This window comes from Lissotriton helveticus, chromosome 3_1 (assembly GCF_964261635.1).
Source record: "Lissotriton helveticus chromosome 3_1, aLisHel1.1, whole genome shotgun sequence".
Lineage (NCBI taxonomy): Eukaryota > Metazoa > Chordata > Amphibia > Caudata > Salamandridae > Lissotriton > Lissotriton helveticus.
This window is the reverse complement of record NC_136061.1, coordinates 1,653,988,236-1,654,005,359: the sequence shown is the minus strand read 5'-3', so window position 1 is coordinate 1,654,005,359 and position 17,124 is coordinate 1,653,988,236. Positions and strand designations below refer to the sequence as shown.

General features: G+C 44.5%; 1 protein-coding gene across 1 annotated transcript in view; it reads right to left on the bottom strand.

Annotated features, from left to right (window-relative positions):
- LMLN (leishmanolysin like peptidase) overlaps positions 1–17,124 on the bottom strand; it is a 319,237-nt gene that overhangs the window by 16,560 nt on the left and 285,553 nt on the right. Inside the window, exons 15-16 of the mRNA XM_078682424.1 lie at positions 12,271–12,401; positions 9,399–9,609 (exon numbers count right to left, since the gene is read on the bottom strand). Of these exons, the coding sequence (XP_078538550.1) occupies positions 9,399–9,609; positions 12,271–12,401 (342 nt within the window). The remainder of the gene's footprint in view (positions 1–9,398; positions 9,610–12,270; positions 12,402–17,124) is intronic.

Here is a 17,124-nt window from a genome sequence, read left to right as displayed (position 1 = left end):
GGTGACTTGGCCAGTAGCGTAGTCTCGTGTGGCTGGGGGACTAGGAGGTAGTCGTCGCTCGGTGCCGGTAGCGTCTGCGGCTCACAGTATTTTGTCGTCTATGTTCGGCGTCGCGTGGCAGATTAGTCGGTCCCTTGTGTGTCCTCCGTGCTGGCGGTAAGTCTGTGTGGTGGCGCGCCTTGGCAAATTGCAGACCACGATGTTAGGGGTTCTGTGGTTTCAGTAGTGGTCCGTTCCTCCCGGCCAAGACATAGGTGCAAGGGTCCCAGCCCATCTCTGGGTAGACCGGGCGTGTCAGGTTACACCGCGTGGGCTCCGGAGGGCTCAGGGCAACCAGTTCTCAGCTGCTGCGTGTGCCCAGGAAGTGTTGGGAAGGTGAGATTATGCAGGCATGTGCATCCGTGTCGCAGTGCCTCCTCGTATGTTCTCGGCGCTGTCCCACCACTAATGGCCTGTAACTGTTGCGCCGTGTCCCCCGCGGTATCCACGGGTCAGATCCACACCGGGAATAGCAGGTGGCAGCCGCCTCCACGCCCCGCAGGTCTGTCCGCCTCGTGGGGCCCCGGGGGGGGGGGGGGGTAGTGATGCCTCAGCGTTCGGTTATAGATGTCGCCACCTCCTGTGGAACTCGTCCTGCGACGGGTATCAGGCGATGACGGGGTCGTAGTGCTGTGGACGACAGCTTCTCCCCGCCTCACCACATCCGCCAGGAGATTGGCGTCACGGCGGGGGGGGAGGTCGCAGCCTCTCCGCGATGATCGGGGTGCGGTGCCCACTCACCTCGACCCCCCGGTCCCGCCCGCAAACGCCAGCCGTACCTTTTGGGATAGTCCGGCATCCACGACTTCAAGGCTGTGGCACGTTGGAGACGCTTCCGATTCCTGGACCTGGTCCCCCACTATCTCTCTGGGGTGTGGGGGAGAGGAGTAATGTCCGACGCGCCCAGACGGTCTCCTGGTCCCGGTCTCGTCTCAAGTCGGGATCACGCGTGGCGGGTCGTTGGGTCTCGTTGTGGGGCCCAGGCGGTTGGCCAGAGCCTCGGTTCGCCGCAGTTGTTTTTCCTCTGGTCGGGTAGTTGTAGGCTTCCCGGGATGCCGTCGCCCACATACGTGCGAGTAGATAGTCCCGCAGCTGCGTCCTCGGTCCGCGCCGTCGTCAGCTCAATGTTTCGGGCACATCGGCCGCGCCTCCTCAGTCCCCTATGCAGGGTTCCTCAATCCTCCCGGTGCAGAGGGGGAGAAGCAGGGGTCAGACCGTCCAGGCCGCCCTCCGGTTGCTGTCCCGATGGATGTGGGGGCCGCCGAGTCGCGGGCTGTGTGTCCGGGCCTGGTTGGTAGGCCCGGGCCGCGGCCTCGCGTAACTGTTCCTGCCGGCCGGATGGCAGCAAGCCCCGCCAGAAGGTCTCAGGAGAGGCCGGTGTCGCAGCTTCGGTCCTTCAATCCGAAAATCGGCCAGAGTGTCCAGAGCGGTTATCTGCAGGTCCGCCTACGGTTTCGGGTGATTCTGATGAGAAATGTCGGAGAATTGGCCCGGGGAAGGGGAGCTCGGCTCAGAGCTCTACCCGGGTGCGACCTCCACCATTGCGCGCCAAGCCACGCCCCCTGAAGTCTCTGGGATGACATACCTCAGGATACTTTTTATGGTCATCAGTACTCATTCTCTAGCAGTGTAAGGAGTTTAGGAAGTTCATCTCATTTGAAGAGCAGAGCCCCTCCCCCACTGGGTCTCCAGCATGTTTAAGACATTCTCTTGTACACATTGAAAACTATTAATAATAAGGCACACCATACAATCTACTTATAGGTATGTAAAGAAAACAATACAAATCGCCATTGGCTACTATAATAACTTATTTTGACTCTAATTTTCTTTTTATCCAACTGAGTATATTTATACAGAGTACTATATGGAGAACAATTTTGCTTAGACATTAAATGAAAACCAAAAAACATTTCATATCAGAATTACCTGAATTTAATTGAAATATGTCAGTTTCAATATACCATATTGTAATATTCATTTCATTCTCCTTGTTGCTTTTCTGAAAAAAAGCAACAATCACTCTATACCATTCAAACTCAATATTCATTTGACGCACATACTGTAATCCTCTCAGGGTCCATCTTTTTCCTCCCCCCAAAGATTGACAAGTTTACCACTCCACTGACTTTCATTACAGCTCAACCTCTGAAGCACCCTTGGGCCAGATACCTACTGAATCCACAGACACTGCGGCCATCTACTTGGCTATCCTAGCCTCCAGAATGGCCTTAGAAACTGAAGTAGGAAAAGTGAAAGTGGTTGTGACCCCCCTCCAGCAAGATCTCAGAAATGTGACTGATAGGGTATCGGGTGCAGAAGGTCGGGTCCCAGTATTAGAAGACGAGATGACCACTCTCACAATGGTTTGTGGTGGAGAGGGCCCACAGATCACTAGACCAGGAGCCACTTTCTGGCGTGTCCCCAGTCCTCATGATTGCAAAAATTCTCAACTTCAGAAACAGATATATGATTCTCTAGGATGGCAGAAGGGCCGCAACCCTAACTTTCCTTTCCACTCGGACCATGATCTTCCCGGATTATCTGAAACTAGTTCAATAACAACAAAGTCCTTTGATGCCATTAAGCAGAACCTCAGGCCATGTACCCCAAACATATGTTGAGTTTTTCTGACAAGCTCAAAGTACTCCACAACTCTCGAGCTCACTTCCTTGTGATTCTGGGGAATGCATGGGACTGAGTAGCAAAGAAGAACAAGCTTAAGGACAAAGGTCTCCTAGACCAAAACCCTACTGGACGGAAACACCAACTGCTAATGGGGGCACCAGACCCAAACTGAGAGGCAGAGGCATATCAAGAAACCACAGAATGAGGGAGAGCCTGGCCTATTCCCCAGACTCAACTGATACAGATAAGCGACATCCATGTACTGACTTACAGAACGTGAAACATGACTCAAAGGGCGCGACTCCTACTGCCAGCCAACTGAGGGATTCTGAGGAAGAGGACTTGCCTTGACGATGCCTAGTCAGCCCCCCCCCCCCCCCACCCCGGAAGAATGAAAACGAAAGGGGATATACCCATACAGTGGCCTATTTAACTTGGGTTGTTGGGCTGTGTGCCTTGAAAGAGTCATAAACATGTTTAACTATTTTTTTTGTATTACTTGGCATTTAATCCTACAAAAGAGCAGGTCCATGTCTACTACTAGTGCCCCATCTAGACCAGGTGTCCCTAACCAGCTGATCGCAAGCTACCAGTGATTTGCAGACACCTTCAGAGTAGCTAGCAACCTTGAGTTCTTGTTTTAATAAACTCTGGGTCACATTTTCTTATTAAAGTTAAGGGAAGGCTGTGTTTAATTTTCATTATCATCATCAGGCTGCAGATAGCAGTGCCTGAAAATGAGCAGTGCTCAGTAAGATTTTTGATCCAGACTGGGGCACGGAGGTGAAGAACAGAAGCATTGAGGTATTTAACTCGTACATAAAAGTTATTGTCAACTCCATATTAATTCTCCATTTCAAAATGTTGCATTCATGCACAGCAGGCATCTTGTTCCCTGTGGCTGGTAGACACAGTCCCATAGTTATTAATGAACAATACAGCCAATATTTTAAAGTGGGAGACATTTAAAGTGTAGAAAAATGTTCCATATTTGAAACATTTTTGCAGAAAATATTTCTGCACTTAAAATTTTTCCCATTCAATTTTTTTTTGCATGTTTGTGTTATCTGCACACCGATGGTAAGGGAGGTCAGAGTCCCTAACTCCCGGAAGGGAAGGGAGGTCTTTATGTGAACCAAAGGAAGAAAAGGATACGTTCTCCCTGAACTCAAATTACCCATAGTGTAAGGGTATCCCCTGCCTAAAGAGAGAAATGGTGCACTTCTCAACTAGACGCCACCTTTGCATGAGGATGGAAAAAAGAAAATGTATCCTTTTTTATAAGCAAGCCTCACCCAGTCTAGTAGTGGCATGCTTCATCATCGGGTTCACCCTGACCCCTAAAGGTCAGGATGGGCCTAACTGTATTCCAAGGAGCTCTTTGTATATTAATGTGTCTGGGGGAAGCTACGTGTAAATAACAAATCCCTCATCCGCTCCCTATCTATTATCCACTTGACTCCGCTCAGGCCCGGCTTGTGGTACCTCTGAGTGCGGCCCGAGGAGGGGTTTATATCCTCCATGTAGAGTTCAGTTGGAACGGGTTAGAGGTGGTGAAGAAAGCTTGTGATGCATAGCGTGCGCATGTAAGGCATGCCCCAGGGTAGGTGGGAAATGGAGTCTTTTTGGTCTTGGACACCCGTGTTGGATGTATAAGTGTGTCCCAATCCTGTGGAAAAATCCCCTTTATTGAAAACTATGAATGTGCAGGACTGGAAAATGAATTCCCTACCATGCTCCTATCTCTGATGAAAGCGCGCTTCAAATATAATCAATGGCATAATTCCTGAGGTTTAAAGTTGGAATACACTGCTGTTTTTCTGATTCTGCTGATATGACAATTGTTATACATGGTAAAATGGTGGCTGATTGTGCTGTGTCAAAAAGGTGTCAATTAGTTGTGCTCCCTGAAGCGACTTGGAATACGTTCACCCCCTATAAACTGGGGGTTAATGTATATGTCCAAATGGAATAATAAACTGTAAGGTGGTCATCACCGCCATTCTTAAGGAGGCCTATGAAGAGGGACCGAATAGTGGGCACACTGAGGACATCCCCTAATGGTAAAGAAATTAAGGTGATTCGCGGACACATATATTTATAAAATGTATCGTGAGTGCAGAGTATACTTGAAAAAGCGCTTGTTGATAAATGCCCTGAACCCCCCTCCCCCTCGAGAGTGTGACCAGGAGGTGGGAATGCGCTTCCATGTAAGACCAAGGAAGTGAGATAGGTAATATTGAAAGAGTCGCAACAATTAGTTGAACATGAGCGTTCTGTATATCTGATGGATGACATTGTGGGGCTTCTGTGGTTACCGTAGGCTCAGTTAGTTCCATGGGATGCCATCATTGAGCCATGCCCTATTAGTCTGACGCCTGTATACCCATCTATGTTCTTTCTCAAGGAGACTGTCAGTAACCCCTGTTTGTGCTGTTGGTTCTCCATTACTGACCACCACATATCTTTGTCACTGTGATTCCTCTTTAAATAATATGTGGTAAGTTTAGTGGACGTTCTCTTGCACCGAATGGTGCTCCTGAGTTTGCTTATCTTATCTTTGATTTTTCTCAAGGTCATTCCAGTATATCCAAGGCCACAAGGGCATTTGATTACATATGCCACATTGCAACTGTTGCATTTGGTGTGCACGTTCTGTTCCCAAGGAGTAGGAAAACCTAGGTCCAGTGTTTTTGAGTGTCTTGTTAGGGGGCACAGAGCAGTTGCCACAGGGAAAGTGGCCTGACACTTGAGGAAGATTCCATAGTGTATTCTGTCTTTCTGTAGTCTTTTTCCATGATTATTGTGTGGACAATCTGGTCCCTAATACTCTTGTTCCTCCTGAAAGAGCAAAGGGGTTTAGCAAGGGTCAATTGAATAGATGTAAGGATGCACCAGTGCTTGTTAACAATCTTTTTGAAATTATTTGACGAGGTGTCATAATTACTGGCGAATATCAGTGTTTTGCTTTCCGTTGAAATCCAAAAGAGCGTCTCAGAATGTTCTGTGCTCTTTTTCGTGCCTTTGCGATGATCTTGTTGGGGTATTGTTTGCAATGGAGGTTTTGTGTCTGGGTCTCTGCTTCCTTCTTAAAATTCTGTACCTCAGAACAGTTCCTTCTTATCCGTAAAAAAATGCTCAATGGTCATGTCGTCTCCATGCCAGATGACCAAAACGTCATCAATGTAGTGAAGCCAAAGACAAATTCCGTCTGTGAAGGGGTTGTTGGCGCAAATGTTTTGTTCCTCGAACCAATGCACATAGAGACAGGCAATGCTTGGGACAAATGAGTTACCCATCAATGTTCTGTGGCGCCCATGTAGATGTTATCCTTAAAGGTGAAGTCGTTTTCTGTAACTGTAAGTTTAGCCAGTTACATTAGCCAATGGATAGGGGCAGCCTATTCCCAATCTTGCGAGAGAAGTAGGTCTGTATTGACAAGTAAGCTCTCTTCCTGCGGGATGCTGGTGTGCAGTGCCTCCACGTCGAGACACAGTATCTTTCTACTGTGGGATTATAGTTCTTTGAGTAGGTTCAGCAGATGTTTAGTGTCCTTGATGTAGGATGTGGTTTGAGTGACGAGGGGGCGTAAGAACAAGTCACTATATTGTGACAGAGGCTCATTCCACTGAATGAAACCTTGTGGGTCTTTTACTGCTGAATTTGAGTCTTTTTCAGAGGCAATGTCCCCTTTTAATTTCTGAAGTCATAGAATATGTCTTGCTTCTCTAGCTTTTACGGTCTTATAGGAAAACGGTCTACATATAATGCACTCTTTAAGCTTTTGAGATGGACAAGGCAATAAATACAGTCCTTTTTAAGGTCATTTGATTTTAACCTCTTTTTACCACAAGAGCCACAAACTACATCCTGTAGTATTTTTTAAAGAAAAAGGGCTTCTAAAACCCCCTGATAAAAGATTCATTATAAGTCTGAACACATCTGAAAGAATAACTTATCTAAGGGGATTTGAGCAGAGATCAAAGAGACTACCTTCACACACGTGTGGAAAAATCTAAAAGATGGTGTCCTTTCAGGTGGTGATTGAATTGCCTCAAGAGGCAAAAAAAACACAATGGGTTGGAATGTGTCCCAAAATCCCAGCACTTAACACAATGAGAGCTGGAATTCAAAGTATGGTGGCCTCTCTTTTGAACTGCTGAGAATAGCTTATCTTGGCAAAGTGAATCCAATTGCTTTATATGGTACCTGGTACCAGGATTGCGTAAAATGTATAAATATACAAAATTGGAAAGAAAGTGTTGGAAACGAGTTTTAGGATTGCCTTCGGGTACCAATATGGAAGAGATGAGATTAGAGTTAGTATCACATGCCTCAAATATTATAATGGAAGTGGCAATAGTTAAATTATATTGTGAATTAGAAGGAAGAAAAATATACAACTTAGTCTTGTACTGATTAATGAATTGGCAGGTGTTTAAGGTGGGCAAGTGTAGTCAAGGAAGCAGGTCAGTTCCTCTTCTTTGGGCCGTTGACTGCAACACCGAGGCAGAAATGGCGCAACTAGCAGGCCGAATCTAAAGTATTACAGGGATACCATATTCCTAAGGCAAACATAAGGCAATCGCGGGACTATATATATTGTATTTCGGGTACACACATTCACCCCACTCCATAACATTAAGGACACATGGACGGCAGATGTGGGAACCCGTGTGTGTCAGTGGATTGGTCAAAAATACAGGCTGTAATTCCCAGCATATTTAGGAACGCTCGCTTTAAACTAATCAATTTAAATTATATTGATAGGGTGTACCTCACTCCCAAAAGAATTAATAAATAGTACCCAAACGCCTGTTCAGAGTGCCCAAGGTGTGGAGTGATATGGGCCGATTTATTTCATATGGTATGGAGCTGCCCGCACCTCACAGAGTACTGGGACAAAGTGGTTTGCCTTATCAACGTTATTACGGACCGAAATGTACACCTTCTACTGGGGATGTTCCCTAGACCTGCTAAATGTAGAGTTACTAACAAATTTGCTGACTGCTCCTGAATACTGGCCAAGCAACAAATCACGCTCAATTGGAAAAACACTTTGGGCCGCAGGTTTTCATATGGAAAATTGAGTTGATGCAGTAGGCGGATTGCAAAGGTGCTAATCTATTTAGGGACGCCAAACGAGGCCCGGGCCTGGGATGCATTGCTGGATGACCTCCGTCCAGAGAACGCCCACTTGACAACCAACTAAACCCCACCAACCCCCCCGACGGGACGAGCCGCATTTACCTTAACCCACCACTTTCTGCCCTCTGACTTGACTGTTCTGACTACCTGCAAAGCGACCAACATCATGGGCTGCCTTCCCTCGCTCTTTCCCCATAAATTGGCATACCTGAGCACAGTACATCATAGCGATACACCCACAATACCAACACACTATCCGGACCAAGCATTTGGATGGGGAATGTTTTCATAGTAGGTTTGGCATTGCTCCTTTGTAACTCTAAATCACTGTATTAATTGATCCGTCACAGCGTACTGCTCTTTTTAACACCTGTACGAAGTAAACAATCCGGGGATGTGGGAAAGTGCAGCACTTCGTTCCATTATAAGCGTTGAGATGCTGAATCACTGTTTATTAACCCCTTGCATGCTGGTGACGAACCCCAGCCATCACGCTCCGCGGTGCTCGTGAGAGGATGACGGCTGGGGTTCGTCACGGCCCCGCCCAGTTCGTTTGTTTACCACACAGCGGCGGAAACGGGCCAGCATCGAAGGGGTTAATAATGCAAGCTGAAAATATCAATAAAATGTGTTTACAAAAAAAAGTGTAGTCAAGGAAAGAATTGACTTCTAGTCAAAAAGTGCGTAATCGTTGGTGATAATAAATGACTATTTGGTCATTAATAATCTAAAACTAAAGTAATTAATCTTATGGAATAGTTAGATTATGTTAAAAGAAAAATAAGCAGTGGTCAGGCAAAACTCTTTGGCTTTATCTGAATATTGGAGATTCGTCCCACTCCCAACAATTTGTTCCTGACTGGTCAAGATGCTTTTGGACTTAGTTTTGAAAAACACTAAACCTCACTGGAAATCTTCAAAGGCAAGTGCAAACGTGTGTACTTGTATCTTGAAAAGCGCAGATAATTTTGACCATGTTTTTTTATCGAAATATTACAATGCATTTGTCTTTATGGAGAAGGTGTATTGTGTCCAATTCTGAAGAAAAGTGTCTTGAGGACAGGTAGATGCTAGTGCTTTCCTGTATGGTTTGGCAGCCTCCTCTGGCATGGGCAGTAGGAAGATTTATAATGACAGCATTAAAAATGATGTCATTATAGAACCAGGTAAAAGATTACATTAAATGTTTTATGCCAGTGGTTTTTTAAATTATGGTGCCTGTAATTGTTTCCAAGAGTCACTGGTCTAACAAAAAATAGCAAAACAATTTTTATTAAACAAAACATGAGTAGATACCAATATTTAACTTCAATTGAACCCTTTTGCAGTGCTGCAGCTTTCCCTGACACTGACATTTCCCAACTGTCCGTGTATATGTTTGAATGCTAATGACATCGACAGTAACTTTTAGCAGGTGGGAAATGTCAGTGAATATGATATAGCCTGGTGCAATTTTGCACTCTGTAAAATTTGTAATTGTGTTAGCGCCAGAAAACACGTGTAATCATCAATCGCACAACTTGTAATTAGGATAGAGTACAAATCATTCTGTTCAGCAAATAAATGTTCTTTACTTGACTTACCAATTGGAACGCTCTTTGTTACATTCATAGGAGGCGGATCCCGTTCAGGTGGGCAGGATTCACAGAAGTCCAGACAGGAAGGACAGATCAGGTTCCCCCCATATACCCAGCCATTCATCTGGATACTGATGGCCAACACTTGTCCTGCACGGCTACATAAATATGCAGTTTTCTGGACCCAAACCTTCAAGCCATGCACAGAACAGGAGACCTTTTCAAGACAGAAATATATAAGTGACCTTGATAAAATCGAATCCTTTAACATGCATAACTTACTTTTTTTTAACAGAATGGCTTAGAAACCTAGGCAATGCACTTGTCAGGCTTGGCAGCTAGAATCAAATGCAATTTAACGGACCTAATGTCTTGTTAACCTCTGTTTTTGAAGTAAATATTGTGAACTGTTTTTGACAGTTCTCGATCCTTAGTTCAACAAGTTAACAATCAAATTATTCTTTCACCCTTACTCCATATAAATGTTTATTTCCGATATAACTCAATAAAACATCAGTCAGGTATATAAAGATAAAGAAGTAATATATACATCCAACAAAACATACATTCAAATACCAGGTTGAAAATAGAACTTAAGTCCAGTTCATTAATCTAAAATCCCAGGTGCAGCATCCACATTTGATTTCTGTGCACGCCAAGCAATACTTAAAAATGTACTCACTGCAAAGACGACAAAAGTGGATGTGTCCATTTTAAAAATCCTAGAAGCAATTAAATAATGTTGAATACCCAGGGCCTTGCACAGTGGCCGCAGCCACTTCTGTTGGGCACCTTAGTAGACTGCGCAAAAGAGTAAGAAATGTACCTCTGATTTTGTTGCAGCATGACAAGTTAGACAAAGATCAGTACTCAAACCACCCTTGGCCCACTTCTGCGTGAAACCCCTCAGATGTAAGGTTGCAAGCCTAAATTTAATGTACAGGCATCTTCCTGTTGGTGGGTATATGGCATCTAAAATACTTCGAAACTCGGTACAGGCTTGAAGTCCAAAAATTGCCTTGTCAGTTCCCCACTTTTTGAAGTTGACAACCATCGTGAACACTATGCCAATATACAATCTTCAAATGAGCTGCAATGCATCTAGTAATATAACCGGGGTCGTCCCACATCACTTTCAAATCCAATCTACAAAGCAACATGTGCACATTCTTGAGCCAGGGAGTCTTACAAGTGTCATCCAGGGCTAGCAGTTCTCCAAGTTCATTCCTATAATATTCCGATTCTGGAATAGACCAAACCCTGAGGCAGAACAATAATGGCTTCAGGGCTGAAATATGGGATATTCTTTTTAGGTCCATGTCAAGGACCACAGGAAAGAGTGGGAAACTATTTTGGACGTGAGAAACAATCTTGCAAATCTATTTTCTGCTAGTCCTAATGTACTTGTATCATATGAACCCCAAAGATCAGCCTCATAACGTGCCACATTTTGTGTTTTTGCCCTATAGACAGCTAGATCAGATGAAACCGAACTTGACCTTGTAGCTTTAAACATGCATACAATTTCCATAGTCTTGGTAAACTGCTCTACTTTACTTGCAGACCCCAAGCTACCCTAATACCCAGGCAATCAAAACTGGAGAACATTACCATCCTCAATTACACTGCTCTTGCAGGCTTTGAGCACCATATATTTAGTTCTTGATATGTTCAAGTCAAAGCCTCATGGATACAAAATTCTAGGATTTTTTTTAAAGAGAGTTTGGAGGCCCATAGGGGTTTCAGATAGGAGTAAAGAATCATTGGCAAACAAAAGGACCAGGATTCTATCACCAAATAAGACCGGAGAATCATTTTTACAATCCAATAAAAAGTAGATCACATTGCTGATATATATTGAAAATAGCGTCGAGGCTAGGACACCGCCTTGGCTGGCTACTACCTTAATTGGGATTCTCTCAGTCAAATCGTCATTGGCTATCCAACGCACCTGAGCATATTTCTGTTTAAGCTGCCTATCCAGAATATATACCAGGTGCTGTGGGCCTCGCATATTCCTTAGTGTCTTCCATAATAGACCCAGTGGGACCATGTTGAAAGCAGCCTTGAGATCTACGATGGCCACAAATACATTTTCTTTTCAAATGCACATGTATTTGAAAAACATAAAAAGCAAATCGATATTTTTACAAATTTTACATACGGACATACTGCACTAAGGACAGCTAGATAGTCAACTGCCTTTAAAATTTTGTAGAGGGACAGGTTAATTATTTCCTTAATTAAAATACTTACAAGAAATAGTTAAAACATGCATTTAAAAATGTCATCATTAGCTCTAAGACATTAAGAGAAACAAAACAACCTTGTATTAGTCCTTCATCAAGTGAAGAAGGCAGAAAAGAAGGGTGTGATTATAGGAAATGTAATAAAATATTCCTTTCCTTCCTTCCTTTTTTCTTTCTTTCTCTTTTTCCTTATTTATTTATAGGTTGTGTAAAACACTGTTACCCTCGCGGACATCCTGGCACTAAGCAGGAACCACAAGGAATAGCGCAAATTAAACCTAAAGATTTGCTAGCAAATAAGCACGTCTTTGGGGATTTCATCAACATCAGAGCAACTGGGGTAAAGTGTTTCATAATGCAACTGTGGCAAAGAAAATTTGCAACTACCAGCCCTGGGCTTAAAGATCTTGCGAACAGAGAGTATACCTTTTGAGAATGGGCAAGGTTACAAAGAGAATGGAGTGGAATGACTATTCTCTGCAAGAAAAGAGAATTGTTTGCACACAGGATTGTATGACAAACACATAGGTGCTTAAAAAATTATCACTTTAATTCGGTTAGCCTCTAAAATCTTGCCAGCTCAATTAGAAACGTCCAAATCAATAAAACAATACATTTACCCCAGTTACCTGATAACATCCGCTGCCCCAATCAGGATAACTCAACTTCTTTGTGCACTGTTCCATGATGAAAGCAGATTTCTGCAAGAGACACACTGAACTAGGTCCATATTTTTCTGCACCATAGTTTCTAGATGGGGCTAAAACAAATAAATAATGATTAGAAAACAGGTTGGGTTTTATTATTGCACTTGTACTTGAGTAGATTAACTAACAAAAGTGAAAACAAGTTAGAATATGCCAGCCTCCTGTGGTGGGTGAAACAGATTGTAGAGAGATGGGTAAGGAGGACCAGAAGGCTGGGATCTTAATAAGGAGATGTCAATTTCCGTTTCAAACCCACCTCAATTTACTTTTATTCTTTGAGACAACAACAGTTGTATTATCTTAATTTATCCTGAACGAAGTTTGTCGTGGGGAGATCTGGTAAATTGATTGGAGCCTACCAAATAAAGCACAGATGTTTCTGACCGCATTAAACATGCAGGACACATAGAACTCGGTGGGCTTAGCCTCAAAGAGGCAAACATTTATCTAATTTAACTAGTCCAACACAGTAGGGCTGATCTGAGGACTGACTGTGGAAGCCAGGTCAACTGAAAGTCTATACCTTGTTCTTCATTCTACTACAGCCGTGTCATCCTCTTATTGAACTGGAGCGCTAGCTAGACCCGAAGATATCAGAACGCTTTACAAGACAAGTAATAGGCGGATTCAAGGTTGACATAATAAATCCGCAAGGAGAGGGACAAAAAAGGGAAAACAGTGAAACATTATATAAGTAAATCAAAAAGTAACACATAGTACACATATTATCCATCTTGGGTATTGATGATAGATTAAAAATGCTACATTGGGTGAGGTGACCGTATCAAATGTTCCTTGTTGGTGTAGCAAGTTCAGTGGAGCGAGTTGAAATTTTTGTTCATCAGAAGTGATCTGAGGTTCTGTTTTTCATAATCACATGTAGTTGTTGTGCAGCCATTGGATAAGAGCAGATATTGGGATCAAGTACATTGTCCAGAGTCACATTAAAGTCTCCACCCTAAATGATCATCAGCAGGTCCAATGCAGCGATGTTCTGTGTATTGTACCATTCACAGGCACACATACACCCAGAACAAGTCCATAGCATACATGCAATGCACATCAATACATTCTTTATGTATTCTACCATTCACAGGTACACATACACTCCGAACATTCATAAACTATACACACTATACATACTGCACAGCACTGCATTATACCTGTATTATACCATTCACAGGTACACATACATCCAAGCACATGTGTACCACAGATACACTGTGCAGCACTACACACAAAGGCCAAAGGAGAGATAAGCACACAACTACTGAGGTACTGGGTTTTTCAGAACCAGTACCGAACCGGTAACCCAGCGGTGTCAGGGTACACCCTAAGACCTCGGGTACTTTCCTGATTCAGACATAGAAACTCAGAGTCTTCTACGTGAAGTCAAAGATCGAGTTTATTGGCTGCAACCAAGTAACAGGTATCCTAGAAGTACAACACGGTGTATATTCTCAGGAGACTGCTCCCTCTTACAAAGCCAGCCTTCTCTTTTTATACAAAATATTACGCTTCAGGCAAACATTCTTAGGTTTACAGTTGACCATTCACATATTTTCACTACAAAGAAAAAGCAGAGTCATGATGACAAGCCCATATTTCAGTTCGTCCAGCCCACAACAAATTACCCGGCAAGGCCCAACATTTTCATCAGATATCGGTGGACCCCCAATAAAAACGGGCACCTCCTCCTCGTAAAGCAAGTCATAAAGTAGGAAACAGGGACAGGTGTGTGCAAGATTAGGCGTGGTTTGTGTGTGATGAAAGGTTTATGGCATGTTGTGCCTTGATGCTATCTCGTTCGGCCACTGGGAGAGGAACTGACCGAACAGGTTTGACCTTGGGCAGTGGAGTCAGCTTGCCCATGTCAAAGAGAAGTCAAAGAAGGTGTACGTGTCCTTCAGGAACAGTGTTTGGCCTTAGTTCATTGGCCTATGTGAGGGCAACTCACAAAATGGCTGCCGTACACAAAATGGAACCCAAGGGTTCAGGACGAAAACTACGATTTCAAGGTGAAATCGTCACTTGAATATGACGAAAATGCTTCCACATGGTGTACTAGTCATTCTCGGTCTTCTGATATAAAAATAGTCATGGTACGATTATGTTTATGATTCAGAAAAGGGGGTGGTGATGAACAGAGTGCCTGAATTAAGCAGACCACTCTTACCCAGTCCAAAGATCAGGGCTTGATCCATCACCGTTTTTTAGCTCACTGCACCATCCCAGCTCAGAACTTGGCTATATGCAAATTAGTCTGTTCCTGTCCCAGTGCATGATGGGAACAGGGCAAACCAAACTACCAAGCCAATTCTTATACTGGGAAGGAAACAAGCTTCCGGGGACCGGTTTCTGCGGTGATGGATCAAGCCCTGATCTTTGGACTGGGTAAGAGTGGTCTGCTTAATTCAGACACTCTGTTCATCACCACCCCCTTTTCTGAATCATTTTTGGCCACTATAGGTGTGGCAGGGTATACTCAGACATGAGTCCCTTGCTCACTGCTCCATCAGGATTCAAGCAAGCCGGGCCGACGACGGCTGAAATGCCAGAAACCGGTCCCCGGAAGCTTGTCTCCTTTCTGGGGAAGAATTGGCTTGGTAGTTTGGTCTGCCCTGTTCCCATGATGCACTGGGCCAGGGACAGACTAATTTGCATATAGCCAGGTTCTGAGCTGGGATGGGGCAGTGAGCTAAATAACGGTGATGGATCAAGCCCTGATCTTTGGACTGGGTAAGAGTGGTCTGCTTAATTCAGACACTCTGTTCATCACCACCCCCTTTTCTGAATCATTTTTGGCCATTATAGGTGTGGCAGGGTATACTCAGACATGAGTCCCTTGCTCACTGCTCCATCAGGATTCAAGCAAGCCGGGCCGACGACGGCTGAAATGCCAGAAACCGGTCCCCGGAAGCTTGTCTACTTTCTGGTGAAGAATTGGCTTGGTAGTTTGGTCTGCCCTGTTCCCATGATGCACTGGGCCAGGGACAGACTAATTTGCATATAGCCAGGTTCTGAACTGGGATGGGGCAGTGAGCTAAATAACGGTGATGGATCAAGCCCTGATCTTTGGACTGGGTAAGAGTGGTCTGCTTAATTCAGACACTCTGTTCATCACCACCCCCTTTTCTGAATCATTTTTGGCCACTATAGGTGTGGCAGGGTATACTCAGACATGAGTCCCTTGCTCACTGCTCCATCAGGATTCAAGCAAGCCGGGCCGACGACGGCTGAAATGCCAGAAACCGGTCCCCGGAAGCTTGTCTCCTTTCTGGTGAAGAATTGGCTTGGTAGTTTGGTCTGCCCTGTTCCCATGATGCACTGGGCCAGGGACAGACTAATTTGCATATAGCCAGGTTCTGAGCTGGGATGGGGCAGTGAGCTAAATAACGGTGATGGATCAAGCCCTGATCTTTGGACTGGGTAAGAGTGGTCTGCTTAATTCAGACACTCTGTTCATCACCATCCCCTTTTCTGAATCATTTTTGGCCACTATAGGTGTGGCAGGGTATACTCAGACATGAGTCCCTTGCTCACTGCTCCATCAGGATTCAAGCAAGCCGGGCCGACGACGGCTGAAATGCCAGAAACCGGTCCCCGGAAGCTTGTCTCCTTTCTGGTGAAGAATTGGCTTGGCAGTTTGGTCTGCCCTGTTCCCATGATGCACTGGGCCAGGGACAGACTAATTTGCATATAGCCAGGTTCTGAGCTGGGATGGGGCAGTGAGCTAAATAACGGTGATGGATCAAGCCCTGATCTTTGGACTGGGTAAGAGTGGTCTGCTTAATTCAGACACTCTGTTCATCACCACCCCCTTTTCTGAACGATTATGTTTATAACACGGGTCCAGAATTTTAAATACTACAAACCCTCCTTTTGCCCTTATATAGGCAATAACCTATACTCATGCTAATCTGAGTCCAGGTCTATATTCCTAAAGTCATTGAGATGTTGCTGTAGCATCATCCTATTACTTAGCTCGTCCCTTGATACAGGTTTCCTTACACACGATGTAGCACAGAGGCCACATATTGCAGGAGCACACTGTACGCACAGACAGAACAGGAAAAGAATGGCTAAGATCATCCCAATGACCATCAGAATTTTCCATCCCCAAGCGGATATCAGTTCCCAGAACCATCCCATCAATGACCAATCTCCTTTATCCACATGAATAGATTCGGAAATCTTATGCAGTTTGGAGATGGCCTGGTACACTGTTGGAGCGTTATCTGGAATAAAAACACAGCAACTCGATTGGATCAATTTACATACCCCACCTCGGTCTGCAAGTATGACGTCTAACGCGACCCTGTTCTGAAGGGTCATAAGACGATCCGACTGGAGCTCAGCAATCAAGTTACTAAGGGCACCGGCAGTTTCAACTACGGTGGATTCAACCACCCTTGTCAATTGCCTAATGTTCCTGCTGTTAACCATGGGTCCCCAGAACGGCAGAAAACCCCTCACGAAGTCTCCAAATTCTTGTTCTGCAGTGTCCTCTTTACTGAAGACACCTCTAACTATCCTTGTCTTATGGTAATCTGCCGCAGCTGTGTAGGTGGGAGGCAGCAGGAACGAAACAAAACATGTGCCCGAAAAGTCAGGGGGCAACCATGTATAGGCTCTATCATGGCAGATGAAATAGGTACCCTTAGCTGCTAAAAACGAAAGGGAAGTCTGCGATGCAAAAACATACGTTTCAGTACAGATACTCTTCCCTAACTGAGCTCTGGGATTCTTGCCAATACCTTGCAGACACAGGTGGCC